Source organism: Epinephelus fuscoguttatus, linkage group LG6, assembly GCF_011397635.1.
Source record: "Epinephelus fuscoguttatus linkage group LG6, E.fuscoguttatus.final_Chr_v1".
Lineage (NCBI taxonomy): Eukaryota > Metazoa > Chordata > Actinopteri > Perciformes > Serranidae > Epinephelus > Epinephelus fuscoguttatus.
This window is the reverse complement of record NC_064757.1, coordinates 46322444-46336333: the sequence shown is the minus strand read 5'-3', so window position 1 is coordinate 46336333 and position 13890 is coordinate 46322444. Positions and strand designations below refer to the sequence as shown.

At 40.6% G+C, this 13890-nt stretch overlaps 1 protein-coding gene across 3 annotated transcripts in view; it reads left to right on the top strand.

Moving 5' to 3' along the window:
* The window catches only part of grin1b (glutamate receptor, ionotropic, N-methyl D-aspartate 1b), an 85277-nt gene that overhangs the window by 7058 nt on the left and 64329 nt on the right, over positions 1-13890 (top strand). For all 3 annotated transcript variants that reach the window (XM_049579713.1, XM_049579712.1, XM_049579714.1), the window contains exons 3-4: positions 4872-5006; positions 8624-8800. In XM_049579713.1, coding sequence (XP_049435670.1) covers positions 4872-5006; positions 8624-8800 — 312 coding nt within the window. The remainder of the gene's footprint in view (positions 1-4871; positions 5007-8623; positions 8801-13890) is intronic.

Sequence of the window (13890 nt, the reverse complement as noted above, 5' to 3'; positions counted from 1 at the left end):
GCTCCTGGGGCAGCTCTTCCTCTCTGCTCCTGTGGTCACTCTTCTTCTCTGCTCCTGGGGCAGCTCTTCCTCTCTGCTCCTGTGGCAGCTCTTCCTATCTGCTCCTGTGGCAGCTCTTCTTCTCTGCTCCTGGGGCAGCTCTTCCTCTCTGCTCCTGTAGCAGCTCTTCTTCTCTGCTCCTGTGGTAGCTCTTTTTCTCTGCTCCTGTGGCAGCTCTTCCTCTCTGCTCCTGTGGCAGCTCTTCTTCTCTGCTCCTGTGGCAGCTCTTCCTCTCTGCTCCTGTGGCAGCTCTTCTTCTCTGCTCCTGTGGCAGCTCTTCCTCTCTGCTCCTGTGGCAGCTCTTCCTCTCTGCTCCTGTGGCAGCTCTTCTTCTCTGCTCCTGGGGCAGCTCTTCCTCTCTGCTCCTGTGGTCACTCTTCTTCTCTGCTCCTGTAGCAGCTCTTCTTCTCTGCTCCTGTGGCAGCTCTTCCTCTCTGCTCCTGTGGCAGCTCTTCTTCTCTGCTCCTGTAGCAGCTCTTCTTCTCTGCTCCTGTGGTCGCTCTTCTTCTCTGCTCCTGTAGCAGCTCTTCTTCTCTGCTCCTGTGGTAGCTCTTCTTCTCTGCTCCTGTGGCAGCTCTTCTTCTCGGCTCCTGTAGCAGCTCTCCCTCTCTGCTCCTGTGGCGGCTCTTCTTCTCTGCTCCTGTGGCAGCTCTTCTTCTCTGCTCCTGTAGCAGCTCTCCCTCTCTGCTCCTGTGGCAGCTCTTCTTCTCTGCTCCTGTGGCAGCTCTTTTTCTCTGCTCCCGTGGCAGCTCTTCTTCTCTGCTCCTGTAGCAGCTCTTCTTCTTTGCTCCCGTGGCAGCTCTTCTTCTCTGCTCCTGTAGCAGCTCTCCCTCTCTGCTCCTGTAGCAGCTCTTCTTCTCTGCTCCTGTGGCAGCTCTTTTCCTCTGCTCCTGTGGCAGCTCTCCCTCTCTGCTCCCGTGGCAGCTTGATTTTAAGCTAATGCAGAGGTGGAAGAGGTTCAGATCTTTCTGTAACAGTGACTTTGTGTGGTCATTTGTTAACAAACTGCAGCATGACACCTCCAGTGTGTGCTAGGGGCGGGACCTGACGTGCGTCATATGACGCACCGTGCCATGGCAGCACCGTTTTGTTTTCATCTTAAGTGTTAATGTACAGTTTTTCCTGTGAACTTTTTTTGTGGTCTGTTTTTCACATTTGAAAATTAGTATTAACGTTGTCACAATTAACCATAGCTGTAAATGCGTCATGCTAACCAAGCTAGCAGCTAGCATTAGGGTTAGCTCCACCCTCAAACTAAGGCTTTAAATCAGGAATCCACAAACCAGCGGGTGACGTCGTGACAGCTACGTCCATTATTTTATACAATCAAAGCTTGACTGTCACAGAACTAAGAAAATATTGTGACATATTCAGTTTGAGGGTTTTTGGGGCATTTTTCCTAAAAATTACAAATGAACTGAAAGTCAAAGGAGTTAATGATCAGCTGATCGACTGATTGTTGGTGAATCTCTGTGTCAATCAGAGGAATGGAGGATGAAGAAAGTTTCCTCATTCAGGACATTTTTAATCACAATCTAATTATTTTACTTCACTGTAAACTTTGTGCCACCTGATTCAACCTCTGGTCATATTTTGCCAAATTATGATCACGTCAATAAATACATGTTTCAGTTTGAATCAGAGTGAGAGCAGAGAGCTGAGGTTTCACCTTCACAAAGGACATCTGACAAAGAACTACATTACCCACAATCCTCCTGACCTGTTTACAGCCCCAAATGATCAAATGATTAATCATCTCATCAAGAAAATTACCTGCAGATGAATTGATTATGAAAATAACTGATAGTTGCAGCTCTGATCTGTTAAAAGTCTTCTGCTAATAACAGACATTTTGCCTTTTGGAGCCTCTGGAGGGCTTTTATTGTGAAAGGTGTGTGCAGCTGACTCACTTCCTGAGAGAAACCTTTCATCAGAAACATTGAAGGAGCTCGATACAACAGTCAGATCATTAATACAGCAGTAAACCTCTAATCTGCGTAAAGATACAGTGGCGTATAAATAAAAAGCAGGAAATGATGAGTCATGAGTTGCAGTCAGGATGATCTCAGCTGTCACTGTGTCTTCACGTTGATATTTGATTGAAGGTTGTGACGTCAGGTGACAAAAATTCAGCATCAGGACATTGTCTAATGCCAACAATGTCATCTTAACGTAGAATACTGACAACAGATGACGCTGATATTTTGTTGGTTTGAAGTTGTGTTAATAATCATTCAAAATCAAACGTCCTCCAAATTTTTTAACTGAGTTAAACTGTTTCATCTTTGAGACGGTTCATATTAAAGCCTGTTGATGTCCTGACATCAGTCAGTCGTCAGCTCGTCATTCTGTTTCCATCTTTAATCTGACATCACATCCACTCTGATTTCTACGAGGGACGCGTTCCATTTTCCAGAACCAATCACAAGAGACCAAAATCCACCTGAATCTAACGTCTGATTCGTAGAAGAAGAAAGAAGAAAACATGCTTACCTAATGTTGGTGATTTGCCTCCCAGATTTGGGCAATAGGTTTTGGTAATAAATTTTACTTTTTTTAAATAGAAAACGTGTTTTCCAAATTTGGTGATAATTTTTGGTGACACATTTTAGCAGTTTTTTAAAAAGAAAACCTCCAAATTTAGCTAATTTTCAGATTTTGCTGATAATTTTTAGCGATCCATTGTTGTGACACGTCACACAGCCCGAAACTGTGAAACCAGAAATTATCTTTTGTCTGGATTTTCAATTTTCGACGGTGCTTGGACGCATCATGTGTGCTGAGTGCTTCCATCAGAGGGAGGCTCAGGGAAAATACTTGGTCAAAATAAATAATAATTTAGCACTGATAAGTAAAGAACAGTCCCTAAACAGAGAGCGCGCTCTGCCAGAAAACCCTGAAGTCAAACTTCTCCCAGCAACATCAGTTACCATGCCAACCATCTGGTTCTGCTGGTGTTTGAAGAGCGCAGCAACAAACTGGGATGTTGGGCGACATTCAGAAAACATGCTTGATCAGAACGGCAGCGTCGTCTCGTCTGTAGGGCTGCTGCTGCTTTATTACTGGTTCCACCTCGACAGCAGTGTTAGCTGGTGCTGTGTGATGTCATGATGCCAAATGACTCGGAGGAGTGGGCGGGGTCAAAGGTTGGAGCCTGGCAAACCCACTGAGACCCTGGGAACAAATGTCAAGTTTCATTTGACATTGAAGTAAAACCTGTTTGGATGAATTACTGAGGTAAACAGTCATCATTATAGTCACTGAATGTGATGTCACGCCCTGTCAGGTCGTCAGAGGAACAAACGGAGCTGCAGTTTGTGTTTCTGTCGAGTTTTATTGTTTCATGAATCAGTGAGAAGATTTAAATCATAAACTGAAAACAACGGAACTGAAATCTTCATATTTGTGTTGAATAGATGAAGACAGAAAGAGACAGAGACAGAGGAGCAGAGGAACATTCAACATCCTTCAGTAACGTGTTTCCTTTGTAGAGGAAATGAGGCCAACATGGCGTCGACGTGTCGGACGGACGCTTTGTTGTAGAGAAAGAGACAATCAGAGAGAGACGGAGAGATGGACGTCAGATTAACATTATCTCTCTCTGCAGAAACAGAGATGTAATCCGTCCATCCTCCCAGCGGAGAGATGGAGGGATTATAGAGACGGCAACACACACACACACACACACACACACACACACACACACACACACACACACACACACACGCACACAGGCTGCCTCTGTACATGTGTGATGTAGACATGATTTGACAAACAGTCTCATTCCGTGTCATTAATGTCATGTTTGTCTGATTTATTTCTGTCCCTGTTTCAGATTTAAGAACACGTAACGTTACAGTTTATTTATTCTGCATCCTTTCATTCCAACCTCTGCACCAGTTCATGTCTCTGATTCTCATTTCCACTCACATGTTTTTCTGTTTCTACATATTTAATGAGCATGTTGGAGGAGCCGGAGATCTAACGACCGCCGCTCTGTGAACATGACAATAAATAATTTACAATCCCTCATGATGATCAGAACAGACCTGATGTTAAAGCAAAATATATAAATATGTGTATTGAGTTCATCACGCCACAGAAAAAGTGTTATAAACCACCCTGACAAATTTAAATGATAAAAAAAAAAGTAAAATCAGGTTTCAAAATCATGAAACAATGAGCATTATGCTCTGTGCTGAGAGGCTGGATACCCAGAGCTATATGACTTCACAAAGCACAGTTAGCACCATCTGAATAGAAAACAGCAGTACTGTAAACGTCCATGATGGAGGAGAAGCTCCTGGACCAACTGGTGGTACTCCCCATGATCCAGCCTCTTTTTTAGGGTCTCATGTACCCACACAGATCTCTGTTTATCTGCTGACAGCCTCTCACCCTCAACCAGAGCTACAGACAGCACCCTCTGCCTCAACATGGCAGCAGCTACACACTGATTACTGCAGGATAGATTGATCACACAGGAAGGTTAGGGTGAGGAGGTGATGGGCTGGTTGCCTGGCAACAATAAAAAGGAGCAGCAAGTGTTTTTTTACTAGTGGCATTCAAGAAAAAAAAACAAAAAAACAAAAGGCAGTGCGGTGCACCACGTGTTTTTCTACCTGCAAAACACTGTCTGTAACACAGGTTGAAGTACAAGCTGCTGCGCTGCTACACACTCTCATTAGCAGCTAACCTAGTAGCATAAAACACACATGCCCAGTAAGCCGAAGAGTGAACCACTGCACAGTGTGCAGTGACACAAGACATTATGTGTTTTAACAAACTTTCAATGTCATTTTGATTAAATAATTTTTCGTCTTCTTCTTCAGGTGTATGCGATCCTGGTCAGTCACCCTCCTCAGTCCAACGACCACCTGACTCCAACACCTGTCTCCTACACCGCCGGTTTCTACCGGATCCCTGTGGTCGGCCTGACAACACGCATGTCCATCTACTCTGACAAGGTAACCTGAATGTTCAGAGCTTTAAAATGAAACGTTTTTTGTCACACTTTGTGGTGCATTTAATGTCTTTGTTTCTTCATCATAGTGTTCCTCAGGGCTCCATACTGGGTCCTCTCATATGTTGAATGTTCCTCCAGTGAGGCTCATTGTCAGAAATTAGACAGTACCATACCTTCTGTCACAATAAAACCCTCTTCTACGTAATCACATCACTTCAGTCTTTATAGCTCATCATGTGGTATAAAACAGTAAACTTCTTAGTATCATGGAGCCAACAGTCTGAATGAAATACAGGAACATTACAGAGTGTAACGTTACTCTAAATACAATCATCATTTATTTTACAGAATCTCCTCATCATGCAAATTGTCATGCCACGTCACTCCGCATCATATGTGTGTGAAATCACTGAATCAATGAATGAACTTCCTCTGTTACATCCTCAGCATCATTCGTCCCCGGAGGATCTCAGTGCTGATTGGCTACTGCGAAACGAATCGTTCACATTAGCACAGATTTTTCAAGTGTTGCAAATAAGCGTATGACGCAACATCACGCTACTCACTTCATTTACACGGCTTAATTCATGTATTTTGTGTCATCTGCGTTGCATCCATCAGGCTGCCTGCTGTGTCTTTACATTAACTTCTCATGCACAAATTGTTTTATTTGCATCAGGGTTGCAATGATTCTCCGGTGTCAAGGTACACTGTGATATTAAAATTGACGGTTATCATACCGTGTACATTTGCTGATCTACAATATTGAAAAACAAAATCCCACTGGACGTTGAATCTCTCTGTTTTTTGAGTTATTTTTTTAAGAGGAGACTTTTTACACAAACTTTCATAAACTAAATGTTTCAAGTTTCAGTTACAGTAATAAAACCTTTGTTCAACCAACAATAATCCTCATTCCTGTGAGGATCGTTCTGACTGATGAGAAGATCAATACTGTAACACTGCGATGTTTTCTGAGGCGGTTATCAGACCATGAATATGTCGTGAATCCGTCTCTGTCTTCATCCTGTTTTAGTATTTTGTGATTACAGTGAATATTAGTTCTTAGTGTTCAGCTCTGTGTGTTCCCGTCATGTTCCAGGTGTTTGTTCTGTGTGTGAAAGAGGGTTCAGAGAGTTCAGTGGTGCTCGCTGAGACTCTCCTGTGTTGCCTTCAGGCTCCATTAAGTGCAGGTTGTAGAATATTTAGTCCAGTTTGTCCCAGTTTGGAGAGTCTCTCTCAGATGTGTGACTGAACTGGAAACCACTCAGAGTCTCTCTCACCTTTTACAATATTGATGAAATAATTCAGAGTGTCATCAGTCCCAGAACATCCCAGAATATCCCAGAATATCCCAGAGTATCCCAGCACTCCCAGTGAACAGCACTCTGCAGGTTGATCCACAGTGATGAAATATTCAGGTGTTTGTCAGTCAGTGTTTCAGGTGCAGTGTGTTTGATTTTAACACCAGCAGCAGCAGCAGCAGCAGCAGCAGAGTCACCTCACTGAGATTCCATATAGAGATGATACGTTTAAAGGGTCAGTTCACCCAAATTACAAACCAAAACACACTCCCTGTACTCGCTCATGTGATGTGAAGACAGTTTGAATTCTACATATCATTAATAATCGACACAGCATAGTGTCCAGATATTTTTGTGTGGCCATATCATATTGTCATACAGTGCCAAGTATCGATTTTTTATTTATCAATAATCATTAAGATCTAATAAGATAAAGTTTTCCTTGAGGTACATAATTTACAGTTGACAAAAAGGTAATAAATCACAATATATTTTATCACGATACTCAGCGTGTTGCAACATATTGAAAATTGCAATATTGTCCTGAGACTCTGTGTCCTCATATGAGGACGTAACATTTTGGGTTTACTTGACTTCATACTTCCTTCTGTCTAACTCAGACCTGTTGTCCTCCCTCATGGACACTTTTTTGTGCCATCTAGTGGTAGTGAGTGCACAATACACTAATCCATGTGAAAACAAGATGGCAGCCATCTCTGCCGAGTCAGTCTGCAGCTGATCCTTAGACAAGACCTGATCACATGTTATTTTTGACACTTGTTCTTGCAACAAATTTGACCAATTTTAGTAACAGAAAGGAACAGAAGATAGGATGCTGTTCATTAGGAAGTGCTCGTTTGAGGACTTTACTATTGTTGATGTTTAGTTTTGTATCCTCGTCAGGTCCAACTGATCCCACATAGCGAGGAGAAATTAAAAATGCATATCAAACAAAAGTTCAGGTCTCAGAGGGATAATATTGTAACTTGATAATATCTTATTGGATCCTGTGATTCACGCCGCGTCATCTTTACATCCATGTTTCAGAAAATACAAAACATCAGACAGAGAATCAGTTAAAGGTCCAGTGTGTCAGATTCAGGAGGATTTAGTGTCGTCTATCAGTGAGGATTACAGATTACAGATTACAGATTACAACCATCTGAAACTTCCCCTGGTGAGAATTCCTTCAGTGTTGGGGAGCTGAATTATCCTCAGAGGTCTCTTCCTCTCAGAAACACACACACACCAGCTGATTTAAACCAGGAAACACTCTGAAGGAAGACGTTAATCTGACGCTGCTCGTCACAGAGGAGCTGCTAACTAAAACGTGAATATCCCTAATGCAGCTTTCAAATACGCTCACACATCATTATAAGAGATGTGACCAGCTCTCTGTCTTTGGTTTATCTGTACTCACTGATGATGATCCAAATGCTCCGTCCAGCTGCATTTCTGTCAGTATCATAAATAAGTAAATGTACACAATAACTTACAAGTCATGGTTTACCTTTAAACCAGTGAACAGCTGCAGCCCTACCTGTCACCTGTCACCTGTCACCTGTCAGATTTATACCTGATGATCCATCACAGTGTCAGTTAACATGAACCCTCAGGCTACATCCACACTGATACACTTTCTTCTTAAAACACACAACCATAGCTACGTTTACACCCAGAGTCCACACGACTTTTGAAAATGGTGACGCCACATTCACTTCCTGTTTGGGTCTTATCATCAGAGCTGCATCTTGGTTTTGGTGAAAGACTTGCAGATGAGTTCTGTACTGTCTGAAGTCGTTTAAAGGGTTTTTGATGAAGACAAAAATAAAGGCTGCAATAATCAAGGCGTCTGAGGTGATTAAAAACATGACAGGCCCCCAAGGTTCCTTACTGCAGGCTATATGTGTTGTGACAGGTGACCAGTAGGTGGCAGTATTTGTGACCCACTTACAAGGATTTCTGTTTTATTAGAATTGAGCTGAAGAAAGTTCAACAACATCCAGTTTGTGACATCACACAGTCCTGTAGAGGTCAGCACGCTGAGGTCAGTGGGTTCAACAGCTGAGTGTCAACAGTGGACAGAGACACCATGACGACAGATGACGTCACCCAAAGGGAGCATGTATAATGAGAACAAGATAGAACCAAGGATTGACCCTTAAGGCACACCGTACTTGATATGGAAAATGGATGACATGATGTTGTGTATGTGGGCTCAGCGTCCACCCAACATGGAGCTCAGATCATTAAAAACCAGGCTAACACTCCTCCTCCTCCTCCTCCTCCTCCTCCTCCTCCTCCTCCTCCTCAGAGCATCCACCTGTCGTTCCTGAGGACGGTGCCTCCGTACTCCCACCAGGCTCAGGTCTGGTTCGACCTGATGAGAGAGTTCAGGTGGAATCACATCATCCTCATCGTCAGCGACGACCACGAAGGCCGAGCGGCTCAGAAGAGACTGGAGACGCTGCTGGAGGAGAGGGAGACCAAGGTCAGGACACACACACACACACACACACACACTGTGTGTCGATACAGTTTATACACACACTGACACTGTGAGGACACGCGTGTGCTGACCATCATGTGTTGATGTAACAATGTGTGTGTGCTTCGTTCTAATCCGGGTGTGTGTGTGTGTGTGTGTGAATGCCGGTCACTGCATGACAAACAATGATCTGCTGTGTGTGTTTGTGTGTGTGTGAGTGCGTGTGTGCGTGCGTGTGTGTGTGTGTGTGTGTGTGTCATAACTCCTCCATCATCAGACTGCAGTTTCACTTCTATTAGCTGAGTGTACATACGGAGCGTCTCACACTGACGTCCCTCAGTACCAGTTTTTAATGTTTTTATTACATCTGTATGAGACGGAGTTTACACTTATGCGTTGAATCGACGCCAAAGCTTTGGCGTAACATACACAGAAATGTAACTCCACAGTGTCACAGTGACGCAGACCTCCTGTCTGTCTCTGTGAGCTGAAACCATTTCCCTCAGTGGAAACAAAGCTTTGATTTACTTTAATTTCACAGATAAGAAACAATAAATTGTGAAGACAATAAAGCCTCCACACACTGTGTGTGATTTATCCTGGCTGAAATATGAGCAGAGCAAATCTCTGCTAGCTGCTAGGCTAGTTTATACAATGTAAAATGCCATAGGCTTGTGCTAATAACGTTAGCATGTTGTATTTGTGGGGAACATGTGTCCAGATAAAGACAAGTGTTTGTCTGTGAATGCTGTGAGTTATAGTGAAGCTGATTTGTGTTTGACACTGTCTCTATTAAGCCATGTTTAATGTGTGTTTAATGTGTGTTTAATGTGTGTTTACTGTGTTTAATGTGTGTTTAACGTGTGTTTAGTGTGTGTTTACTGTGTGTTTAGTGTGTTTAATGTGTGTTTTTTGTGTGTGTTTTTAATGTGTGTTTTTTGTGTGTTTAACGTGTGTTTAGTGTGTGTTTAACTTGTTTTTAATGTGTTTAATGTGTGTTTAATATGTGTTTAATGTGTGTTTTTTGTGTGTTGTTGAATGTTTGTTTAATGGGTGTTTTTTGTGTTTAATGTGTGTTTTTTGTTTTTTCTATGTTTAATATGTGTTTAGTGTGCGTATTTTGTGAGTTTAATGTGTGTTGAATGTTTGTTTAATGGGTGTTTTTTGTGTTTAATGTGTGTTTAATGTGTGTTTTTTGTGTTTTGTGTGTTTAATGTGTTTTTTGTGTGTTTAATGTGTGTTTTTTGGGTTTTGTGTGTGTTTAATGGGTGTTTTTTGTGTGTTTAATATGTGTTTAGTGTGTGTTTTTGTGCGTTGAATGTTTGTTTATGGGTGTTTTTTGTATTTAATGTGTGTTTTTTGGGTTTTGCGTGTGTTTAATGTGTGTTTTTTTGTTTTTGTGTGTTTAATATGTGTTAAGTGTGTGTTTAATGTGTGTTTTTTGTGTGTTTAATATGTGTTTAGTGTGTGTTTTTGTGTGTTTAATGTGTGTTGAATGTTTGTTTTTTGGGTTTTGTGTGTGTTTAATGGGTGTTTTTTGTTTTCTGTGTGTTTAATGTGTGTTTTTTGGGTTTTGTGTGTGTTTAATGTGGTGTTTGCTTAATGTGTTTAATGTGTGTTTAATATGTGTTTTGTGTGTGTTTTTGTGTGTTTAATGTGTGTTGAATGTGTGTTTTTTGGGTTTTGTGTGTGTTTAATGGGTGTTTTTTGTTTCTTGTGTGTTGAATGTGTGTTTTTTGTTTTTCTGTATGTTTAATGTGTGTTTTTTGTGTGTTTAATGGGTGTTTTTTGTGTTTTTATTGTGTGTTTAATGTGTGTTTTTTGGGGTTTTTTGTGTGTTTAATGTGTGTTTTTGTGGGTTTTGTGTGTTGAATATGTGTTTTTGTGTGTTTAATGTGTGTTTAATGTGTGTTTTTGTGTTTTTTTGTGTGTTTAATGTGTGTTTTTTGTGTGTTTAATATGTGTTTAGTGTGTGTTTTTGTGTGTTTAATGTGTGTTGAATGTTTGTTTTTTGGGTTTTGTGTGTGTTTTCTGTGTGTTTAATGGGTGTTTTTTGTTTTCTGTGTGTTTAATGTGTGTTTTTTGGGTTTTGTGTGTGTTTAATGTGGTGTTTGCTTAATGTGTTTAATGTGTGTTTAATATGTGTGTTGAATGTGTGTTTTTTGTTTCTTGTGTGTTGAATGTGTGTTTTTTGTTTTTCTGTATGTTTAATGTGTGTTTTTTGTGTGTTTAATGTGTGTTTTTGGGGGTTTTTTGTGTGTTGAATGTGTGTTTTTGGGGGTTTGTGTTTGTCTAATGTGTGTTTTTGTGGTTTTTGTGTGATGAATATGTGTTTTTGTGTGTTTTTTGTGTGTTTAATGTGTTTTTGTAGGTTTAATGTGTGTTTAATGTGTGTTTTTGTGTGTTTAATGTGTGTTGAATATGTGTTTTTTGTGTGTTTTTGTGTGTTTAATGTGTGTTGAATATGTGGTTTTTTGTGTATTTAATGTGTGTTGAATATGTGTTTTTTTGTGTGTTGAATATGTGTTTTTTGTTTTTTTGTATGTTTAATGTGTGTTGAATTTGTGTTTTTCGTGTTTAATGTGTGTTTTTTGTGTATTTAATCTGTGTTTAATGTGTGTTTTTGAGTTTTTGTGTGTTTAATGTGTGTTGAATATGTTTTTTGTGTGTTTAATGTGTGTTAAATGTGTGTCTGTGTGTGTGTGTGTGTGTGTGTGTGTGTGTGTGTGTGTGTGTTGAATGTGTTTTGTGTGTGTTTTTTGTGTGTTTAATGTGTGTTGAATGTGTGTTTTTTGGGTTTTGTGTGTGTTTAATGGGTGTTTTTTGTTTCTTGTGTGTTGAATGTGTGTTTTTTGTTTTTCTGTATGTTTAATGTGTGTTTTTTGTGTTTTTATTGTGTGTTTAATGTGTGTTTTTTGGGTTTTTTTGTGTGTTTAATGTGTGTTTTGGGGGGGGTTTGTGTGTTGAATGTGTGTTTTTGGGGGTTTGTGTTTGTCTAATGTGTGTTCTTTGTGTGTTTTTGTAGGTTTAATGTGTGTTTAATGTGTGTTTTTGTGTGTTTAATGTGTGTTGAATATGTGTTTTTTTGTGTATTAAATGTGTGTTGAATATGTTTTTTTTGTGTGTTGAATATGTGTTTTTTGGGTTTTTTGTATGTTTAATGTTTGTTGAATTTGTGTTTTTCGTGTTTAATGTGTGTTTTTTGTGTATTTAATCTGTGTTTAATGTGTGTTTTTGAGTTTTTGTGTATTTAATGTGTGTTGAATATGTTTTTTGTGTGTTTAATGTGTGTTGAATATGTGTTTTTTGTGAGTTTAATGTTTGTTTAATATGTGTTGAATGTGTTTTTTTATGTGTTGAATGTGTGTTGAATGTGTGTTTTTTTGTGTGTTTTGAATCAGCTAGTCTTTACAGCACTTCACAAAAACCTCTACCTAGTGTTTTGGAGATGTAACTGCAGAGTGACACAGACACACCACGAACGTGTACCAGAGTCTGAATCTTAAAACATCTCCTCCTCCGTTTGTCGTTCTTTGGCTCTGACTGAAGTTTGTCAGATTATCTGCTCAACAAATGTGTGTAGAAGTGAAACTGCTTTCTGTTTATCCCTCCATCATCCCTCCATCATCCTCCTGGCTTTTATATTCTTTCTGCCAGAGGCGTCAGTGCAGCTTCTCTTCCATCACTTTCTTCTTCTTTTCTGTTTTTCTTTTTTATCTCCACCAAGAATGTTTGGTTAGTAGTTCGACTCTGAGAGGTGACGGAGAGGCTGAGACAGGCTCCACCCATTAATGATACGTATGAATAAAGATGAGACTCACCTGGAGCTCAGGTGATGAGACTGGGACAGCCGTGTGCAGGTTAAATATGGGAGACTTTTGTCCGTCTGAGTTTGAACATTTTCACTGTGTTCATGTAACTTCAGCTCAAACTTCTCTCATGTGTCCCATGATGTTTTTACGACCATCCTATTTTACAGATTAACTTAATTTACAAATGTTTTCTGTTATTAAATCAGTTTTGTGCCGTCTTGGTGGAGTTTTACTTTATTTCTTCCTTTTTTCCACCTTAGTTAAATTAACACCTTCAGTTACTTCTCTTCAGTCCTCTCTGTCTCTTTCTGTCCTCTCTCCTCCTCTCTGTCCGTCCACGTCATCTTTCAGTTCTTCACCTCCGTCTGTTGTCTGTTGTCTCATCTCCTCGACGCTGAAGGAGTCGGAGTCGTGCAAACACATCTCAGCTGCTTCTGTCACAGCTGTCGACCTGCCTCACTGTCGACCCGACTGTCTGTCTGTCTGACTGTCTGTCTGACACACTCAGAGACACAGACAGACAGACAGACAGACAGACAGGTTTGTTCCCTCTCTGATGTTTCAGGAGTCTCAGTGAGACACAGTGATCACCTCATCAATGAGGCCGTCAGCAGACAGGAAGTGTCTGACAGTGTTTATGCTCAGAGGAGGAAGTGCTCACACCACAGAGCAGATTCACTCTGTGAAGCATCAAAATATACTTTAAGGAACCAAAAGTAAAAGAATAACATTTATTATATATAACTAGCCGACCTGATCTCAGTGATCTGAGTGGATTGGCTGCAGTTTATATTTGATGAGTACAGGTGTAACACTTCACTGAATTTGTGGTATCGTGATTTTTTTAAAGAATTTCTTTTGGCTTTTTGCCTTTATTTGAACGGATGACGTGCAGCAAAGGGCCTCAGGCTGGAATCGAACCTGCAGCCGCTGTGGCAGGGACATTACCTTCATATATGTCACACCTTCCACTAAACCACTGGGTGCCACAACTTTTAACAAACCATCTTGTCAGTCTTTGGATTTGCTGATCCATTTATTCTCAGTATGATAAACACCACAACAGAGAAGGCACTGTTCATGTTCACATCATGATCACATTCAGCTGATTCACTCTTTCATACAGATACTTAGACGGCACACTTACACGTCCTCACCATATTTCTTTTCCTACACCTAAGGAAGTATCGTCATTCATGAGATATCATACGAATCATTGTATGAGAATATGTTTACCTGAGGGACCCGTCCTCTGGGACGTCTTCTGAACAGCTTATAAAC